The following is a 17,088-nucleotide window of genomic DNA, read 5'->3' as shown; positions in this document are numbered from 1 at the left end:
GCACAGGGTACACGAGTTAGCTCTATAGCTCCATAGCGCTGCTGTGGTTTAGCGCAGCGCTGCTACATCCGGGCGCTCGCTCGGTTTATCAACCCTGCGAAGATGGCGACTTCAGGGAGGAGTGCATTATTATCCTCCTCATCAACTGGACCTAAGACTACACTGGAAAACGCCAACCCAGAAGAGGATGACGGGCAAAATTTATGGTGAACGTACTAATACCTAAGCCTGGATCGTGTAATTTGAGTTAAAGGAGGTGGTGTGACCATTGTTACAAAGATGATGCTCTTTGACAGCTAGTCTGCTAATAAGGCTAGCTAGCATCAGGACCAGACACTGGCCATAGACACAGCAGCACTAGCTTGTATTAGCTACCCGCTGTCAGTCTTCACTTTCTGTGTATAAAAATAATGTAATTGGGGTTTTATTTTAACGCGCAGTGTGTGTTTTAGGTCTACCATCCTGAGTGAAGTGTCAACCCATTCAAGATCTAAACTCCCGGCTGGCAAAAATGTTCTGGTCATGGGTAGGTATCTGTGTTGTGTCTGCATGCACTAGCTAACCACTGGGCATAGCTTGGGTAGCCAAAAATCTGCCGCATGTTTAGTCTGAAGCCTTATAATGCTGCGCTCCTCAATGATGTGCTGTTTTGTCACGTGATTTTCGTCTCTTTAAGAATAGAGAAGTGTATGTTATGATGCATTGTATGGTATTTGACATACAGATAAGCGTCGGCTCTTGATATAATGCATTGCAAGTCATTCTAGCTTTGAGGGATGCTAGTAGTAGCAGCAGGAGGATGCTGATGCAGACTCATCAGGGTGTGCATACAAGTCTTTATACTGCAGAATGGTGCCTCCTGTCTCCCTTGGCCCAGGAAATAACACACATGGTTTGTACATCCTGTTCGTGTAAATCGCAAATCTGTAGTTATTTCAGCAGCTGGATTGTAGTGATGATGCATACACATCTACAGCTTTGTTTTGTAATGCGACGAGTCCCCCTGTCGGCATGGTCTAACATGGCATACACAAAGTACATCTTCTCATATTCACATTGAGAAGATGCATATCACATTTGCATGCAATACATGTGGTTTTGTTGAACCTGAATATAGACACTTTGTCTGAGAACGTAATTAACTTAATTTTAGACAAATGTCCCACATGTACATTTTTCTGTTTGTATTAATGAGAATCAATTGTATACTTGTGACGCTAAAGGCAATGGATTACAAATTATTTCATCTTTTAGGTGAGGTGGGCTCAGGAAAAACCACCTTAGTTGCAAAGCTGCAAGGAGTTGAAGAGTATATGAAGGGGCGTGGCCTTGAATACCTCTACTTTAGTGTCCATGACGATGACATTGATGGTAACGCATATACATTCATATTTTGCTGACTAGATATTTGAGAATGTCCTAATTATAAGTTCCATTTTTTTGTGTATCTTTAGATCACACAAGATGTAACGCTTGGGTCCTTGATGGAGACCTCTATCACAAAGGTCTGCAGGGAGTAGCTATACCTGTGGATGCAATCAGCGACACACTGCTGCTGATAACAGTTGACATGTCAAAGCCCTGGAATGCTTTGGACTCTTTGCAAAAATGGGCCGCTGTTGCAAGGGAACACATTGACAAATTACGGGTCCCCCCAGAAACATTGAGGGAGCTAGAACACAAAAGTGGGTGAAGCTAATTTAAAATAATGTGCATTTTAACACATTTCACAACTAACTTCAGTAAATTTTGCAAATGTTTTTTTGTCTCGATGATAGTTGTTAAGCAGTTTCAGGAATACACAGAACCAGGTAGTGGAGAGGAAGGCACGCCACAGAGAAGGAATGAAGATGAAGAAAGTGTTCTTCTACCCTTGGGAGACAACACACTCACACATAACCTCGGAATACCAGTAGTGGTGGTCTGCACCAAGGTGTGTTGAATATTAGATACATTTGATTAGTTTAGATTATTGTTTAATAATTGATATCAACAATTGCAATGTTGTACTTGTGTATATCAGCAGAAGAATTGTGCCATTTGGACACACAGTAAACTCTCTGACTATGTTTTGTCCTTCCCCAGTGTGATGCCATCAGCACATTGGAGAAAGAGCACGACTACAGAGATGAACATCTTGACTTTATTCAGTCCCATGTCAGACACTTCTGTCTACAGTGTATCCTTCACTGAAAATGATTTTACTGTGGAACGCTTTTAACACAACTGGCAGAAAAACTCAAGCTATTTCTCATTTAGTCAAAGTCTCATACACCATGGTGCTTTACCATTGTTTTGTTAATTTTGAGAATTGATTGTCCTCTCTTGAAACTATTTGTAAATTAGATAATTTATTTGGATGTCCTATGGTGTTCATTTGTGTAATTTTTGGCAATACTTATCCCTGACTGCCATATCAGATGGGGCTTCTCTGGTGTACTTGTCAGTAAAGGAGATGAAGAATCTGGATGTGCTTTATAAATACTTGGTTCACCGACTTTATGGCTTTCCCTTCCACTGTCCTGCTCAGGTAGTGGAAAGAGATGCTGTTTTCATGTAAGTCTTAGCATTCAGATAGCATTTGAGTGAATTGTGTTAATTAATCTAATAATAATTTTCCACCACTAGTCCTTCAGGTTGGGACAACGAGAAGAAGATTGCAATCCTCCATGAGAATTTTCAGACAGTAAAAGCTGATGACAGCTTTGAGGATGTAATAGTTAAGCCTCCTGTTAGAAAGGTATTGCATAATATTTCAAGTATGTGGTAGACTCGTCAGTCATTTAATATTACATTGTTTTACAAGTGTCTACATAGTTTTGAAATTAATTGATTGTATTTCACATTTTTCAGATTGTCCATGAGAAGGAGATACAAGCTGAAGATGACCAAGTGTTTCTGTTAAAACTTCAGGTCTGTCAACATTTTATCAGTTTAGGCTTTGGTTTTTACCAAGTACCAGTTAGTTAGTAATGTATCTTATTTTGCAGTCACTACTAGCCAAACAGCCTGCTGTGACCACAGGACGGCCTGTAGTAAGTTACTTTATTTTGGATGTGGCTTTTTCAAATGTAATCTCCAATTACAAAGTCCGTAAAATATAATTTGCTTGTTCATAGGACTCAACAAGCAGAGCACCCACAGGTTCCCCAAGGACGAGTAACCGCTCCGCAGCAGCCAATGTTGCAAATGCCATGCCTCAAGCTGGTAAGTTAATAGTATTACAGGTAGCTTGTCGGCCAATTGAAAATGATCAATTATACTGAGAAGACTTTAATAATTTTGATTCACTTCATGCTTCAGGTCAGACTAGTGAGGGTGTTTTGGCCAACTTCTTTAACAGTCTATTGACAAAAAAAGCTGGACCAGGTGGTCCTGGGACAGGTGGCAACAGCACTCCTGGAACAGTACGGAAATCAGGTGAGAAATTGCTTTAACACGTTTATTTTGTTAATAATAAAGCTTTCTATGCCCTTTTTCCGCCGCCTTTTTATTATACTTATAATTTAAGAAAATACTTTATTTACACTACCCTTAATTCAATTAACTGTTTAATCTGTTTTTCACTGTTCAACTGCTGTTGTGATTTTGGGTGTTACATTTTTTTATTGAATTAAATTTAATTCAACCTTGTTTAATAGAAAAATAAAATTGTGCAAAAACTTGTAACCTAAACTATCTAGCTACTAACCCTTACTAACCTACTACTATGTTATTGTATAGTAACAAAGTGGACCAGAACAGTCATTAACAGCATTCAGTACCTTGAAATAGTCATGTGTGAAATCGACTAACTGCACTAATCAGGGAGGTGGAGGAGAAGGTGCATGTTGTTGTTCATTTGGTGAAAATTAGCTGCACAAAACTAGAGTAGCAATTCATTCATTCCATCTACAACCCAGCCCAAATAATACAGTACATTATCAACTGCAGGAAATCAAGGACTTTTAAGGGCACACAAATCTATTTAAGTGTTCTACACCTCTCCTAAAATCTGCATTTTATTCTGCATTTGCTGAGTTGGGATTTTTTATTGATGGAAGATTTAATTATGACAGCAAGTCAAAAGCAGCAATCCAAAGGAAGCATGTGGAACCAGGATTACACATTTACACGTATATTTAACAGATATTTTGATAATGGTAACATTAAATTCCAGGTCAAAAGCTAGTCTGAAATGTCCGTCCACAGCTCAGTCTGAGGCTGCAGGCTCAGTCACTCGAGCACAGGGAGGCAGCAGACAGCTGGGGGCGCTCCCCTGGCAACCACTGACAGGATTTGGACGCAAAGTATATGCAGCATGCGAAATCACAAAAAGTTATGTAAAAGTTAATTCTAGGCCGCTTTTTAGACTAGTGTAGTCACAATATTCAAATTTTAAACCCTATTTTGATGCCAAGAAATAGGTTGGATACTCGATACCAAAAATGATTTGGGCAAAAACCTGCTGTAATTTTTTTTGTTTGTTCTTTGTTTCCATGTGGTTTTCTACCAGTTTTGATAAAGCTCAAAACTGTAAAGGAAAAGTCAAATTTTAACTTTTTTGTATTTATTAACATCTGATTTACAATACTTTTGACAACGCTATATTAGACTTTCAACTACTAAAACATTTCTGTTTGTTACCTTTTGAACAATGCATTGACATAGATGATCAGGTTTAGATATTAATATCTAAACCTGATCATGCACAATTTTTCTTCATAACACCCATTTGTTGTTCAGTCTCACTATAACCGCCATTCACATGTGTGTATGCAATAGCCAGAGGATGCTGGCCACGTTGAGGTGTGTGAGAGTAACATAATCACTGCTTGAGTCTGTTTTTAAGTTTGTCATGAGCATCCATCAATTTATCACCCTTCTGTTTTACCTTTTGTACAAGGCATCAATATGTTCAACATTCTTCTTGCATTGCAAAACAATATTTAATATGTATTTTAGTTAAAGTTTGATTCAAAACTGGTTACCACTATGCATTGTATATTTTTTGTTTTCTTTGGACTATGTTTATATTATACAGGCACTACCTATAATATACTATGCTTCCAACATGGAAAAACCTCGCAAGAAACTGTGGCTTACCACAGTTATTTTGCAATGTTTTCTTTTTCTTCTCATTTGGGCATGTTATTTACATCTTGAACAGCTAATGCCTGCAATCATCACACAGCATGTGGGTCTAACTAAGGCTGAATTATGTGATGGGTTGTAAACTTGCCCCATGTCTACTTTTGTTGAAGATCATGTCCATAGTGTATTTGATCATCTACGAGGGATGTAAAAATATATTTATTTCACAGTACAATATTTTTTGTGACATTGTGGAGTTAAACAGACTTGTAGAAATATCATCTTTTCCTCGAAAAAAGTTTCTAATTTAATGTATTGTGGAAGTCCACAAAATTATTTTGAGATTGTTTCATTCCTACTCAACCTTTGGGTTTGTGAACATATGTCTTATTGACTGAGATTATCCTGCTTTTTTTAGGGATGGCCTTACATATTTATTTGAATCGAGCAAAATTGATTGTCATTGACCTCTGCCTATATGTAGCGTTTTTTTTTTTTTTTTTTTTTTTTTTTTTAAATCATTTTCCTCAATTATATAGAATTATTGTCTTTACGCAAGGGCATTATAAAGAATAATCTATATTCTGTAGCAAGGATTTTCAGGTGTCCAGCCGTCCACCACAGCAGTGTACCAGCGCTCTCTTTTGATCGACTGAAGCTAATGGAGCTCAAACTAAACCATTTAGTCAGGTTGTCAGGCCAAACAATATATCTGCCAAGGCTGGAGATTTAAGACTGCTAATATCGACTTGATGTATTGTTTTAACTCTTTCTCATACTCATATACATATATGCACACCACAGCAATGGTACATGCAGTGGATAGCACTTACAGTATGCCATGTACAGCTGGCTGCAGCGTTGTGAGTTTAATTCCGGATAGGGGTTTGCCGTATGTCCTTCCACCTCTCATCTTTCACACTACATTGTCCTGTCAAATAAAACCTACAGGTCAAAAATATCCTTAGAAATATCCTTAGAAATATCCCAAAAAAGTGGACTCCATTTTCGTTCAGCCTTAATTAAAACCATCCTTGTTTGTCAGTTGCAATTTTTGCACCATTTTTATCACCAAAATAAGAATTTAATTTTATTTCATGGATGCAAATTAACAGAATCATTCTGTCCATTTTTGTAAATTGATACAGGTTCAAAGCTGGGAATTAGTGATGTACAGGCAGAATTGGACCGCATATCCAGTCGTGACACTGAAGTAGACGTGTCCAATGCCAACGAAACCCCAGCCACTGATGGACAAGATACATGAAGACCAACACACATCAACTCCTCCCTCTTTGTTGCCCCTCCCCTCCGAGTCACCTCCTGACTCTTCAACCTAGCCTCCCATTTTCCTCTGTTCATTGTAAAGATGTGAGAATAGAGTAACATGGACGAGGAAATGGGGTTGGATTGGACAGATGTTCTCACACCATTTTTCACTTTGTCCTAAATGAGGAGAAATCGCTGTCCTACGCTAAAACTTTACAGACACATTCTTCTTCCTCCATCTTTCTTTTCTTCCTGGCTGTTATGCGGAAACAGCTGATTTCTGTTCTCAAAAACAAAGGTTTGGGGCATTGTAAAGTGTGAATTGCAATCCCTTGTGGATAGACAAAAAGGTGAACCCTAGACCTGATTGGAGTGGAGAGATCCATCAAATTATTGTGATGGTATTGTTACTGTTTTTTACTCTAGAGTTTAAGCGCGCATGTTGAAAAAACTGCACTTAGGTACAATAGGACAGATTGAGTGAATGTTTGTATATGAGGTGTGTGAAACGGGTCACATTTGGCTTGTAATTTTTGGATGAAGAGAACAAAATGCCTAAAACAAAATGGCTAACACATTTAAATTTCCAATTGCAAACATAAAAAGATAAAGGGACAAACAAACCAGTATTTGTATGAGTGAGTGTGTGTGTACGATTTGTCAGTCAAAGCGAGAATGTGGCAAATGTAGATCAAATTAAGGAATAAATTCAATGTAAACCTAATATGTTATGAGATTTTCAGTTGTAACCAAATTTCAAAACATCACTGGAGTCAATACACTAATCTCAACAGGTTGCCTGTTGGACTAAAAAAAAGCCAACCATGGAATAAATGCATTCATACACTAATTCATGGAGAACTACCCTTACAATACCTTCTTTATATTTGGCAAACCACGACGTGTATGCATTATATCCATACTAGTTAAAACGGACAATACACTGCAATGGTTGTGCAGTGGCTAAGCTTTATTTGTACAGAAAGACACTAGTAATTCTGTAGTAAATACTGGCGTTGAGGGGTTCAGAATGAGAGTCACATCAAGAATGTACAGTCATTGTCATGCTTTTATTTCTGAGCTCTGTGTTGGCGTTTGTATAATCAAATCTGTTAATCAGTCAAATAAAAGGTGTATTTATTCGGATTGCACTGCCCGACTCTTCTTCACCCCCCCCCCCCCCCCCACACACACACACACACACAAAATATGGGCATCTGTGTTTGAGTCAAATGTACCTTAATTATTCTCCAATCCCCCACCCCCAAATTACTGTAGCAGCCCATGAACCACATTCCTCACTAATTAATCCAATGTATTTTTCTACAGTCCACTACAGTAAACGGCTACATTATCATCTATGTTTTCTATTTCGGTGATTATTAATAATCAACATACTGTTTGAGTAATTAATTATTTTAGAAAGTGTCTCAGTTTATTCAATAGTTAAACAACTAGTTTAAAATGGCGCCCTATTTGATCAAGTGCGGCAGAATATCGTGGTGTCTCCTTCCGCCATCTTGTAGCTAGATCTTACAGGCGGAAGCAGCATCTTCGGTGGCGCTACGGCGGGTGTGGTTAGGACTCGGGTAGCTCACCTCACACCAGTCCTTTCCCATTTTCAATCGAGTAAAAGAAGAAAAAAATCCAACAAGAGCCACGGAGGAACCACTCAATTCTGGTAAAGATACTGTGTTTTTAAATGACGCTCGATTATGTTTGGAACACGTCAATGTCTGGTTCACGACGGAAAACCATCTTTGTCGAGGGAGTGGGCTCCGCTGGGGTTTTCTGATTTGGCTGGTGGCTTGTTGGATCTACTTTTCATACGTCCTGGCTAAGCTAACCGAGTCAGTGTAAATGTGGATGTGTCGTCTCTGTCCGAACTATGCATTCATTATTGTCAACGTTACACATCACATTAACCCATCTGCCAAGTGTTGTCCTGCTTTTGTAGCGTTTACCAACCTTGGGTCCAGGTTTGTTTATGTTAGCTGGTTAGCAACCTAAAGCTAGTGCTTAGCTACGCACGCAAGGTTAGCTTGGGTTGTTGGGTTGGTGTGAAGGCTCGTGCAAAGTCCCGCTAATTGAAGTTGAAGAAATTGGCTGGTGATAAGTTGAGCTTTTCTGGAAATGGAAGAAGCATCTCTGATACGCCTTTGAATACATGGCACGAAGTAACGTTAGCCGTGTTAATGTTCATATTCACGTCGCATACCTTTACTCCGAGGGTCCTCAACAAAACATACGTCAAAACGACAAACTATATCATGAACTCATATTCCATATATTGATCTGACGTTATTTCTACGGCGCTGACACTCTCACGGTTTAAACATGTCGTTGGATGTCATTCGTATGTGTTTATTGTGCTGCTTGTGTCCCTTGAATTTATGCCACATTATCAATACTTAACCGTTAAACGATATGTAACTGCTCGACCCCGAGGCAACCGTGGATGTGAACAAATAAAGATTACATTTACAATATTGGAACAGTGACCTGATGGAGTTGAATGAAAGCGGGCCACTTTTAAAAAGATGAGAATCTTTTTGTCCCACAGTAGGAACATTTCATGTTGCAAAATGCAAGAACTTTCGTAGAGTAAAAAGTATTTAATACAATTCAAGATTTTAATGTTAGTTAATTGGTGTTTTGAATGAAAATGTATTTTGTTCCTAAATAAAAGATGTCATCAAGTAGCATCGCTTAAGCTTCATCTCGGTCATATCTAGTAAAAATTATAATTGTTGCAGCCCTAAACTTTCAGTATTGCTAAAAGTGTTCAAGCTTACGATATTTAAGGTTTTGACAGTGTTAGAAATAATTCTGTATGAAAACAAGAAAGTTATGCATTTAATGTACAATAAATGGAAACCTTCAACTAAACATAAATACAAATAAAATATGTTGCAAGTTTGGGTAAAATAAATGTCACATAATTATAGTTTGAAGTAAGTGTTTTTCTTCCTCACTGATGTTGTGAAAAGACAGACTCCTTCAGATGAGCAAAGATTGTGGGGCGAAGGAGGTAGTTTCTGTCATTGGAAACCCAGTCTGCGAGGTCGGGCCTTGGCCGTGTGGGGGGAGGGACAGAAATATGCCTTTGATGTTGGTTGCTGCTGAATGGTGAATTGTGTTCATGCTGCCCTGGAAATACCCTCTGCTCTGGACTGAAGGTGGCGGCTCGGCATTTCCCCTCACTTTAGTGTTTGCGAGCCAGGTAGTGCTGGAGACGTGCACGATTATTTTCCAATCCTAAGAACCCCAGTGTTTTGGGGATTAACAAATAAAAAGTTATAAGTACCGATACTCAACTTTCTTCTTTTTCTCTAGTTTAATCTGCTGTACGGGCTGAGGGTCAGCAAGAACAATGGCTACCCAGTGTAAGTAAACACTTCATTACCCTAGAAAGTGTGTGTGTGTGTGTGTGTGTGTGTGTGTGTGTGTGTGTGTGTGTGTGTGTGTGTGTGTGTGTGTGTGTGTGTGTGTGTGTGTGTGTGTGTGTGTGTGTGTGTGTGTGTGTGTGTGTGTGTGTGTGTGTGTGTGTGTGTGTGTGTGTGTGTGTGTGTGTGTGTGTGTGTGTGTGTGTGTGTGTGTGTGTGTGTGTGTGTGTGTGTGTGTGTGTGTGTGTGTGTGTGTGTGTGTGTGTGTGTGTGTGTGTGTGTGTGTGTGTGTGTGTGTGTGTGTGTGTGTGTGTGTGTGTGTGTGTGTGTGTGTGTGTGTGTGTGTGTGTGTGTGTGTGTAAAGTCTCATCTCATTGCGGGGCAGGTTACAAAATTGATGCTATGCCGAGCAGAGAATGGCAAAAGACCCGCTAGTTGGAGAAACACCTGACCCTCACATCACTAGTCTGTAATGTGGAAGAATTTGTAATAATGTCTCTGTCATCTTCTCTCTTTCTTGCAGCTGATTTGATGGAGTTGGACATGGCCATGGGAGACAGTAAGGCTGCTGTGAGTCAGTGGCAGCAGCAGTCCTACTTGGACTCGGGCATCCAGTCTGGGGTGACCACCACGGCTCCTTCTCTGAGTGGGAAGGGGAATCCAGATACTGAAGAGGATGACCCAGCTCTGTACGACTGGGAGTTTAATCAGCCTTTCACCCCAGAGGCAACAGGTAAGTGCGTCACAGACTGAAGGAAAATCTGAGGGACACACATTTAAAGTTCTTATGTAATTTCAGATCTGGAGGGCTTTGCCATGACCCGGGCTCAGCGTGTGAGGGCCGCCATGTTCCCAGAGACCCTGGAGGAGGGCCTTCAGATCCCTCCTACTCAGCTGGATGCTGCCCACCCCACAGCTGTGCAGCGCTTAGCTGAGCCTTCACAGATGTTAAAGCATGCTGTTGTCAATCTTATTAACTACCAAGATGATGCCGAGCTGGCCACTCGTGCCATACCTGAGCTCACTAAACTGCTCAATGATGAAGATCAGGTACAAACTATCAACGTTTTTTTCCTTTTAACCATTTCCAATATATTGGATCCCTAAAATGTTGTGTGTTGCAGGTTGTTGTGAATAAAGCAGCTGTGATGGTGCACCAGTTGTCAAAGAAGGAGGCATCCCGCCATGCCCTGATGCGCTCCCCACAGATGGTCTCTGCAGTGGTCCGTGCCATGCAGAACACAGGTGATGTGGAGACTGCTCGCTGTTCGGCTGGAACCTTGCACAATCTCTCTCATCATCGTGAGGGGCTTCTGGCCATCTTCAAATCTGGTGGCATCCCGGCCCTTGTCAAAATGCTCGGGTGAGTGATTGTCTTCAATTCTCAATGACAACTTGATCTCCAATGCGTTGTGTTGTTGTGTTCACAGCTCTCCTGTGGACAGCGTGCTGTTCTATGCCATCACCACTCTTCACAACCTTTTACTGCACCAAGAAGGAGCAAAGATGGCAGTTCGTTTGGCTGGAGGGCTACAGAAAATGGTTGCACTATTGTCTAATACAAATGTCAAATTCCTGGCAATTACAACGGACTGCCTCCAGATTCTGGCTTATGGCAATCAGGAAAGCAAGGTATAAAGTGTATCTGCTTGTGTTTATTATTTTTGTTCACACCTTTCACATATATAAACATTTAACTAATTTTCAAATCTGATTGAATTTTAGCTGATTATTCTGGCCAGTGGTGGGCCCCAGGCTTTGGTCAACATCATGAGGACATTTACATATGAGAAACTGCTGTGGACCACCAGCCGAGTGCTCAAAGTGCTCTCTGTTTGTTCCAGCAACAAACCTGCCATTGTGGAGGCTGGTAAGTACATGCTCGAAAAATTGACTCATTATTTGTGCAACTTTTTAGCAAGATTAAGAGTACAAATGGGGCCGGAGCATCCAGTTGCGTTAATGATACTGTGTTTCAGTATTTATCCCTTTTTATGTTCGCTTACTCATAGGCTGTGTAATACACATGTCACTTTGTTTTGTAGGGGGAATGCAGGCCTTGGGGCTCCATCTGACAGATCCCAGTCAGCGTTTAGTTCAGAACTGCCTCTGGACTCTGAGGAATCTTTCTGATGCTGCCACAAAACAGGTAAAGGCACACTGTTTATAGCATTTAGTGATTACACACAGTTCATGCTTTGACACCTTTTCTGTAGGAAGGAATGGAAGGTCTCCTGGGAACTCTGGTACAGCTCTTGGGCAGTGATGACATCAATGTTGTGACTTGTGCTGCGGGTATCCTGTCCAACCTCACGTGCAACAACTACAGTAACAAGCTCATGGTCTGCCAGGTAGGCTTCGGAATGGACACAATAATACAAATTTATAAAGAGTTGGTTTTCAAGTTGTATATGTGCTTATAATGTGAACAAGGTTGGAGGCATTGAGGCCCTCGTGAGAACAGTGCTCCGTGCTGGTGACAGGGAGGACATAACAGAGCCTGCTGTCTGTGCCCTGCGCCACCTCACCTCCCGCCACCAGGACGCTGAAATGGCCCAGAATGCAGTGCGCCTTCATTATGGGTTACCAGTCGTGGTTAAACTACTGCACCCTCCATCCCATTGGCCTCTCATCAAGGTCACTGTCTCATTCAGTCATGTTTTTGTCTTGAGTTTTTTTTTTTTTTTTTGTATTACTATTTGTAACAAAACCTTTACTCTTTTCTTTGTAGGCCACTGTTGGACTTATTCGCAATCTCGCTCTCTGTCCTGCCAATCACAGTGCGCTGCGTGAGCAGGGAGCAATTCCCAGACTTGTGCAGCTGCTCGTGAGGGCACACCAGGATACACAGAGACGTACGAGCATGGGAGGAAACCAACAGCAGTTTGTGGTGTGTTTCTAAATTGTAATGTCTAATATTTGCATGTACTCTTGTTTAATGTTTTGTTACTACACAGGAGGGAGTGCGAATGGAGGAAATAGTAGAGGGGTGCACAGGTGCCCTGCACATTCTGGCCAGAGATGTCCATAACAGAATTGTCATAAGAGGACTTAACACCATTCCACTCTTTGTCCAAGTGAGGTTTTAAGGCTTAACGTCGGGGTTAGATCTTGGTTGAAGGTAAATGTGTTCACCTGTCCTGTTTTCTCTCTGAAGCTGCTCTACTCTCCGGTGGAGAACATCCAGCGTGTGGCAGCTGGTGTGCTCTGTGAACTGGCGCAGGACAAAGAAGCAGCAGAGGCAATAGAAGCTGAAGGAGCCACTGCCCCACTCACAGAGCTCTTACACTCAAGAAATGAGGGTGTTGGTGAGTTCAAGTAGTGCACCTGTCATTTTAGTTTTCTTTTTTCCATTGCAACTATAACTTGGCTTTGTGGTTGGTTTGTTTTTTATATAGCAACCTACGCTGCAGCCGTCTTGTTCCGTATGTCTGAAGACAAGCCACAGGATTATAAGAAACGTCTGTCAGTTGAACTGACCAGCTCTTTGTTCAGAACTGAACCAATGGCGTGGAATGAGGTATGTTTAAATTATGATTGGTAACTTTTTTAGAATCAGAAAAAGTTTAATTGTCAGTTAACAAAATGTACAAACATAGGAACTTGCTTTGATATTAAGGTGCAACATACAACAATTAACAAATAAAAGCAAGATATATCTAATTATTCATTATGAGTGTACGATATAAAAACTTATGGTCCAAATGAGCAATGCAACCCAAGTTGGACAAGTAAACAACGCTGTTATAGTCCGCATGCAGTACGAGACAAGTTCAAACATTGAATCTTAAAGACCCTGCACTCACTTAGACCTGATTCTTTTTAAATGCATAAATCCTTTGGCACGTTTGCAGGGTACACCTGCAGGATACACCTCTACTACAAGATAAAAGTCTGGCACAGGGCCTTTTTATGTTCCTGTCACTAGTTTTTACCCATTTTGCATATGTAAAGGTTATGTTCTTATGTTTTTTTCACAGACCGGAGACTTGGGACTGGACATTGGAGCTCAAGGAGATCCATTGGCCTACAGACAAGATGGTACGTTAATTTACACTTTGCCTTGTTTTTACTGTTTATCAAGGTGACAGTGAATTGTTCTGTTAGATGGCGCATACCGGGCCTATCCAGCCCCCTATGGTCAGGACGCTCTGTTGGACCCTATGATGGATGCTGCTGACTATCACGCTGACACTCTGCCAGACCTGGGCCACCACACTGATCCATTGCCAGACCTGGGACACACCCAGGACCTAATGGACAGCAACCAGCTGGCCTGGTTTGACACCGACCTGTAGAAATGGTAAAGCTTACACCAGTTTCTCTGCTTGTCTATTTGTAGGTACATGATACTAAAATAATCTTTTATTCTTTCTTTCAGTTTTATTCGGTAAAACCTGCATAGTTGTTGGCCCAAATTATCTAAAACAGCATTAGAATTGGCCTGAAGAGTTGTTGAAGGTATGAAGAGAAGAGGGATCTTGGAAAGTGCCTGACACATGAAAAAGATGGTTGCCACTGGAATGTTTTAAGGAAGTTGTACAAGAAAAGAGTACCATGAAGTGGAATCACGATGGAGGGCTTAAAGCAGGTTCAAAATTGGTGCACACGAGGTGGTTTTAAGTTGGAAACAAACATGTTTAGCCTTGCCTGTATTATCAGTTTTTGTTTCTTATACTATTTCTGTTTCAATTTTATTTCTTTTTTGTATTACTCACTCTTGTTTTGGTACCGACCCAGCTTGCCTTTGTCTAGCCATCTTTATTTTATCTTAATCAAAAATCATTTGTATTTTTTTAATTTTATGTAGATGGCATTTAGTATTAAGTTATAGTGATATTATACAATTCTTTCTGGTCTATGGCAGAATGTGTAGAACACTAATAATCAGTTAAATGTACTCTGACTTAAAATGTAACATTGTGTAGTTTTTTTATAATCCTGAAAATGGAGAATTATGCATTCTTAATATGTGCTTGTTTAAGCATAAAAATGTCAGTGTCACAAATGTTCTAAAGGGGCTGTGGGTGAAAATGGGGGTTGGTCAGGGATAAATCTAGAGACAAGTGTTTTATATACAGACAGTATCACTTGTAGGTTAACTATTTTGTATGCTTATTGGGTGTCTGATAGAAAATCTTAAATGCTATCACTGGTGGTCAATAAAACCCAGTTTCCCTTGCTATTGAAGATAGCTTGGCTGATGAACCAGTTGTAGTCCTGCTGTGATTGTTTTGGAGATGAGGTTATGACACAGCTGAATAATAAATAGACATTTTATTTCAACTGTGTCTGAACTTATTTACTCTCATCAAGTAAACTTTTGCGTGAAAACAAGGAAACAGTTTAGTAATTAATTAAAAAAAAAAAACATAAGTTGCACTGTTTGAAATGCGGTTGCAAGTGTGATAATATAAGTCGCACCCCGGCCAAAACTATGAAAAAATGTGCGACGTAATTTTATGCATGGGGGATTCAAAGTCGTAACGTTAATGTCGGGTAAAGCTGAGGAATTTTCAATAATGACAATGGGCAATAACGTCTTTGTAAACACATTTTATTCAAAATCCAAGTGCTGTAGAATTTTTGACACAACTTCACACCCAGGATCTAAAAAGGCCATGGCACAGAATGGGTGCAGAGTAAATGGTGTGGCTGCTGAGGCAGGGGCCAGTGCTGGCTGTGCTGGTGTACATCCAGGACTCACTGTCCACATGCTTCCTTCTGATGAATTTTGTTCCTCCAGGTGAACAGAATCCGCTGTGTCTGCTGCCCCCTATCGGCAACATGGGGTACGGTTCAGACGAACGGTCTAGCTCCTCTATGTCCGAGTTGAATGTCCTCTTTACCCCCCTGTGAGAGACCCCAGGCTGCTGCTCTGCTCTGAACGGGACAGTGGACGGAGCAGAGGGTCCAGAGGTCCTGACACGTGGACTGTCCCTTTTCAGAATAGATTCAATAGAAAAGGGGCTGCTAAACTTGACTTCACACTTGACTTCAGCTTTGCAGGCAGCTTCAGGAAAGCAGACAGAAGCTCTCTCTGATGGTAGAGTTTGGATTTTAGAGGCCAACTCGGGAAAGAACTCCAGGAGTCCTCTGAAGTGACGGCGCACCATCTTCTCCGTGACCTGCTGCGTGTCCAGTTTCCAGTAGTTCTTTTTGCTGTTCAGGGACCTTGGGGACCGTGGGTTCATTGGGATCTGCACGACAAAACACAAATGACTCCCTCTGCACACAAATCATACATAGGCTAAAATACACAACATGAAGGCTCATTTATTACCTTTACAAAACAAGTGTTGCTGGAGAGACAGACTCTAATGTTGCTCTCGACAGCTTTTGTATCTTCAGGGAACAGTGGTGCGAGTCTGTACATCAACTGAACACAAACAAATAATTAGTATTCAATAAGCCATACAGTAAATAACCACTTAATGATGTACTTATCTCATACCTGACTGAAAGTAAGCTTTTTGCCAGGAGCGCCTTGAAGAATAAGGGCAATCTTCGCCAGGTAAGTTGTGCTTTTCCAAAAGCCTTGCTGCTCTGTGCTGGCTGGGATAAAGATAGGCAGCTGACGTCCCATGTTGACCATCTTCCTGTTTGCTGTTGGGAGAATGAAGACTGACTGTGTGTGTGTGAGTCCAGTTGTTCCGTCTTATACCTGGTCGGGACAATAGCATTCAGGGGTGTGTTTATCTGTGTAATGAGCCTCTTCTGAAGTTGATGGGCCACAAATGGCAAAGGTGGGGCCAGTGCTTTGAGCAGTCAGAACCATTTGCATTAGATTAGAAGGATCACCGGGTCTTTAACTTTACCCTGTAAACAAGGTTTCCCTTCTACACACTGGCAAACTACAAACAAAAGAGTAGTGACTTGAATAATGAATAAAATAAATAAGATCCAGTCCTTGGCTGGTTGTTTGAGTGACCCATTGGTAGAATTTTTTAGCAAATGCATTGATTTTTGATCTTCATTTATAAAGATAGATATGGATGTATAGAAATATAGATAGATGGACAGCCTATTTTCCCTAATTCATTATATTAAACCAAATTATTATGTTTTTTAACAATGAATTATTTTAGTTAAAGGTAAACTTTTTATTTTTCAAATAAACTTAACATTGTAATCATGTATATAGGCTACTTATATAAATTTGACCACATCAAATTAATACTTTTGTTTGCAGTATATATATATATATATATATATATATATATATATATATATATATTAATCCATATAATTACATAACAGTTATGATTTCATGAACAATAATACCATATAGCACCTTTCTTTTGTTGAATGATTATTTAAACTGTAAGAAAATTGTGTCAATTGTCTCTCACGTCACACA

The 17,088-nt window shown here is 40.3% G+C and overlaps 3 protein-coding genes across 3 annotated transcripts; 2 read left to right on the top strand and 1 right to left on the bottom strand.

The window, feature by feature from the left end:
• The first annotated feature begins 29 nt into the window (after positions 1-29).
• dync1li1 (dynein, cytoplasmic 1, light intermediate chain 1) lies at positions 30-7,488 on the top strand. Its single transcript, XM_072447576.1, has 13 exons — positions 30-206; positions 453-526; positions 1,255-1,371; positions 1,455-1,685; positions 1,779-1,933; positions 2,086-2,179; positions 2,421-2,556; positions 2,629-2,740; positions 2,854-2,913; positions 2,991-3,035; positions 3,120-3,207; positions 3,304-3,420; positions 6,222-7,488. The coding sequence occupies exons 1-13, from the start codon at positions 103-105 to the stop codon at positions 6,338-6,340; spliced, it is 1,452 nt and encodes a 483-aa protein (XP_072303677.1). The 5' UTR covers positions 30-102; the 3' UTR covers positions 6,341-7,488.
• A 367-nt stretch (positions 7,489-7,855) lies between these two features.
• On the top strand, positions 7,856-15,014 carry LOC140361752 (catenin beta-1-like). Its single transcript, XM_072447575.1, has 17 exons — positions 7,856-8,023; positions 9,679-9,728; positions 10,252-10,461; positions 10,528-10,778; positions 10,853-11,091; positions 11,159-11,360; positions 11,454-11,598; positions 11,774-11,877; positions 11,945-12,079; positions 12,162-12,365; positions 12,460-12,618; positions 12,686-12,805; positions 12,886-13,036; positions 13,127-13,248; positions 13,709-13,769; positions 13,836-14,031; positions 14,110-15,014. Exons 2-16 carry the CDS (start codon positions 9,716-9,718, stop codon positions 14,024-14,026), a joined length of 2,307 nt encoding a protein of 768 aa, XP_072303676.1. The 5' UTR covers positions 7,856-8,023; positions 9,679-9,715; the 3' UTR covers positions 14,027-14,031; positions 14,110-15,014.
• Positions 15,015-15,275: 261 nt separating this feature from the next.
• On the bottom strand, positions 15,276-16,507 carry LOC140361401 (forkhead box protein I1-ema-like). Its single transcript, XM_072447112.1, has 3 exons — positions 16,183-16,507; positions 16,012-16,107; positions 15,276-15,928 (listed from the first exon to the last, which is right to left on the bottom strand). The coding sequence occupies exons 1-3, from the start codon at positions 16,321-16,323 to the stop codon at positions 15,326-15,328; spliced, it is 840 nt and encodes a 279-aa protein (XP_072303213.1). The 5' UTR covers positions 16,324-16,507; the 3' UTR covers positions 15,276-15,325.
• Positions 16,508-17,088: the final 581 nt, after the last annotated feature.

Source organism: Eucyclogobius newberryi, unplaced genomic scaffold, assembly GCF_026437365.1.
Source record: "Eucyclogobius newberryi isolate DKJ021-1_F unplaced genomic scaffold, fEucNew1.0.hap1 SCAF_16, whole genome shotgun sequence".
In the NCBI taxonomy this organism is placed as follows: Eukaryota; Metazoa; Chordata; class Actinopteri; order Gobiiformes; family Gobiidae; genus Eucyclogobius; species Eucyclogobius newberryi.
This window is presented reverse-complemented; position numbering and strand designations above follow the sequence as displayed.

What these genes read in the sequence shown, in the direction of transcription:
- dync1li1 (XM_072447576.1), top strand. Translation starts at nt 103, where the DNA reads ATGGCGACTTCAGGGAGGAGTGCATTATTATCCTCCTCATCAACTGGA. An exon ending in TAGTGGTGGTCTGCACCAAG is followed by an intron (nt 1,934 to 2,085) that starts GTGTGTTGAATA and finishes GTCCTTCCCCAG; the next exon opens with TGTGATGCCATCAGCACATT. An exon ending in TGGAACAGTACGGAAATCAG is followed by an intron (nt 3,421 to 6,221) that starts GTGAGAAATTGC and finishes AAATTGATACAG; the next exon opens with GTTCAAAGCTGGGAATTAGT.
- LOC140361401 (XM_072447112.1), bottom strand. Translation starts at nt 16,323, where the DNA reads ATGGTCAACATGGGACGTCAGCTGCCTATCTTTATCCCAGCCAGCACA. An exon ending in AAAAGCTTACTTTCAGTCAG is followed by an intron (nt 16,108 to 16,182) that starts GTATGAGATAAG and finishes GTTTGTGTTCAG; the next exon opens with TTGATGTACAGACTCGCACC. An exon ending in GCAACACTTGTTTTGTAAAG is followed by an intron (nt 15,929 to 16,011) that starts GTAATAAATGAG and finishes TTTGTCGTGCAG; the next exon opens with ATCCCAATGAACCCACGGTC.
- LOC140361752 (XM_072447575.1), top strand. An exon ending in TGCTCAATGATGAAGATCAG is followed by an intron (nt 10,779 to 10,852) that starts GTACAAACTATC and finishes TGTGTGTTGCAG; the next exon opens with GTTGTTGTGAATAAAGCAGC. An exon ending in CTGATGCTGCCACAAAACAG is followed by an intron (nt 11,878 to 11,944) that starts GTAAAGGCACAC and finishes CCTTTTCTGTAG; the next exon opens with GAAGGAATGGAAGGTCTCCT.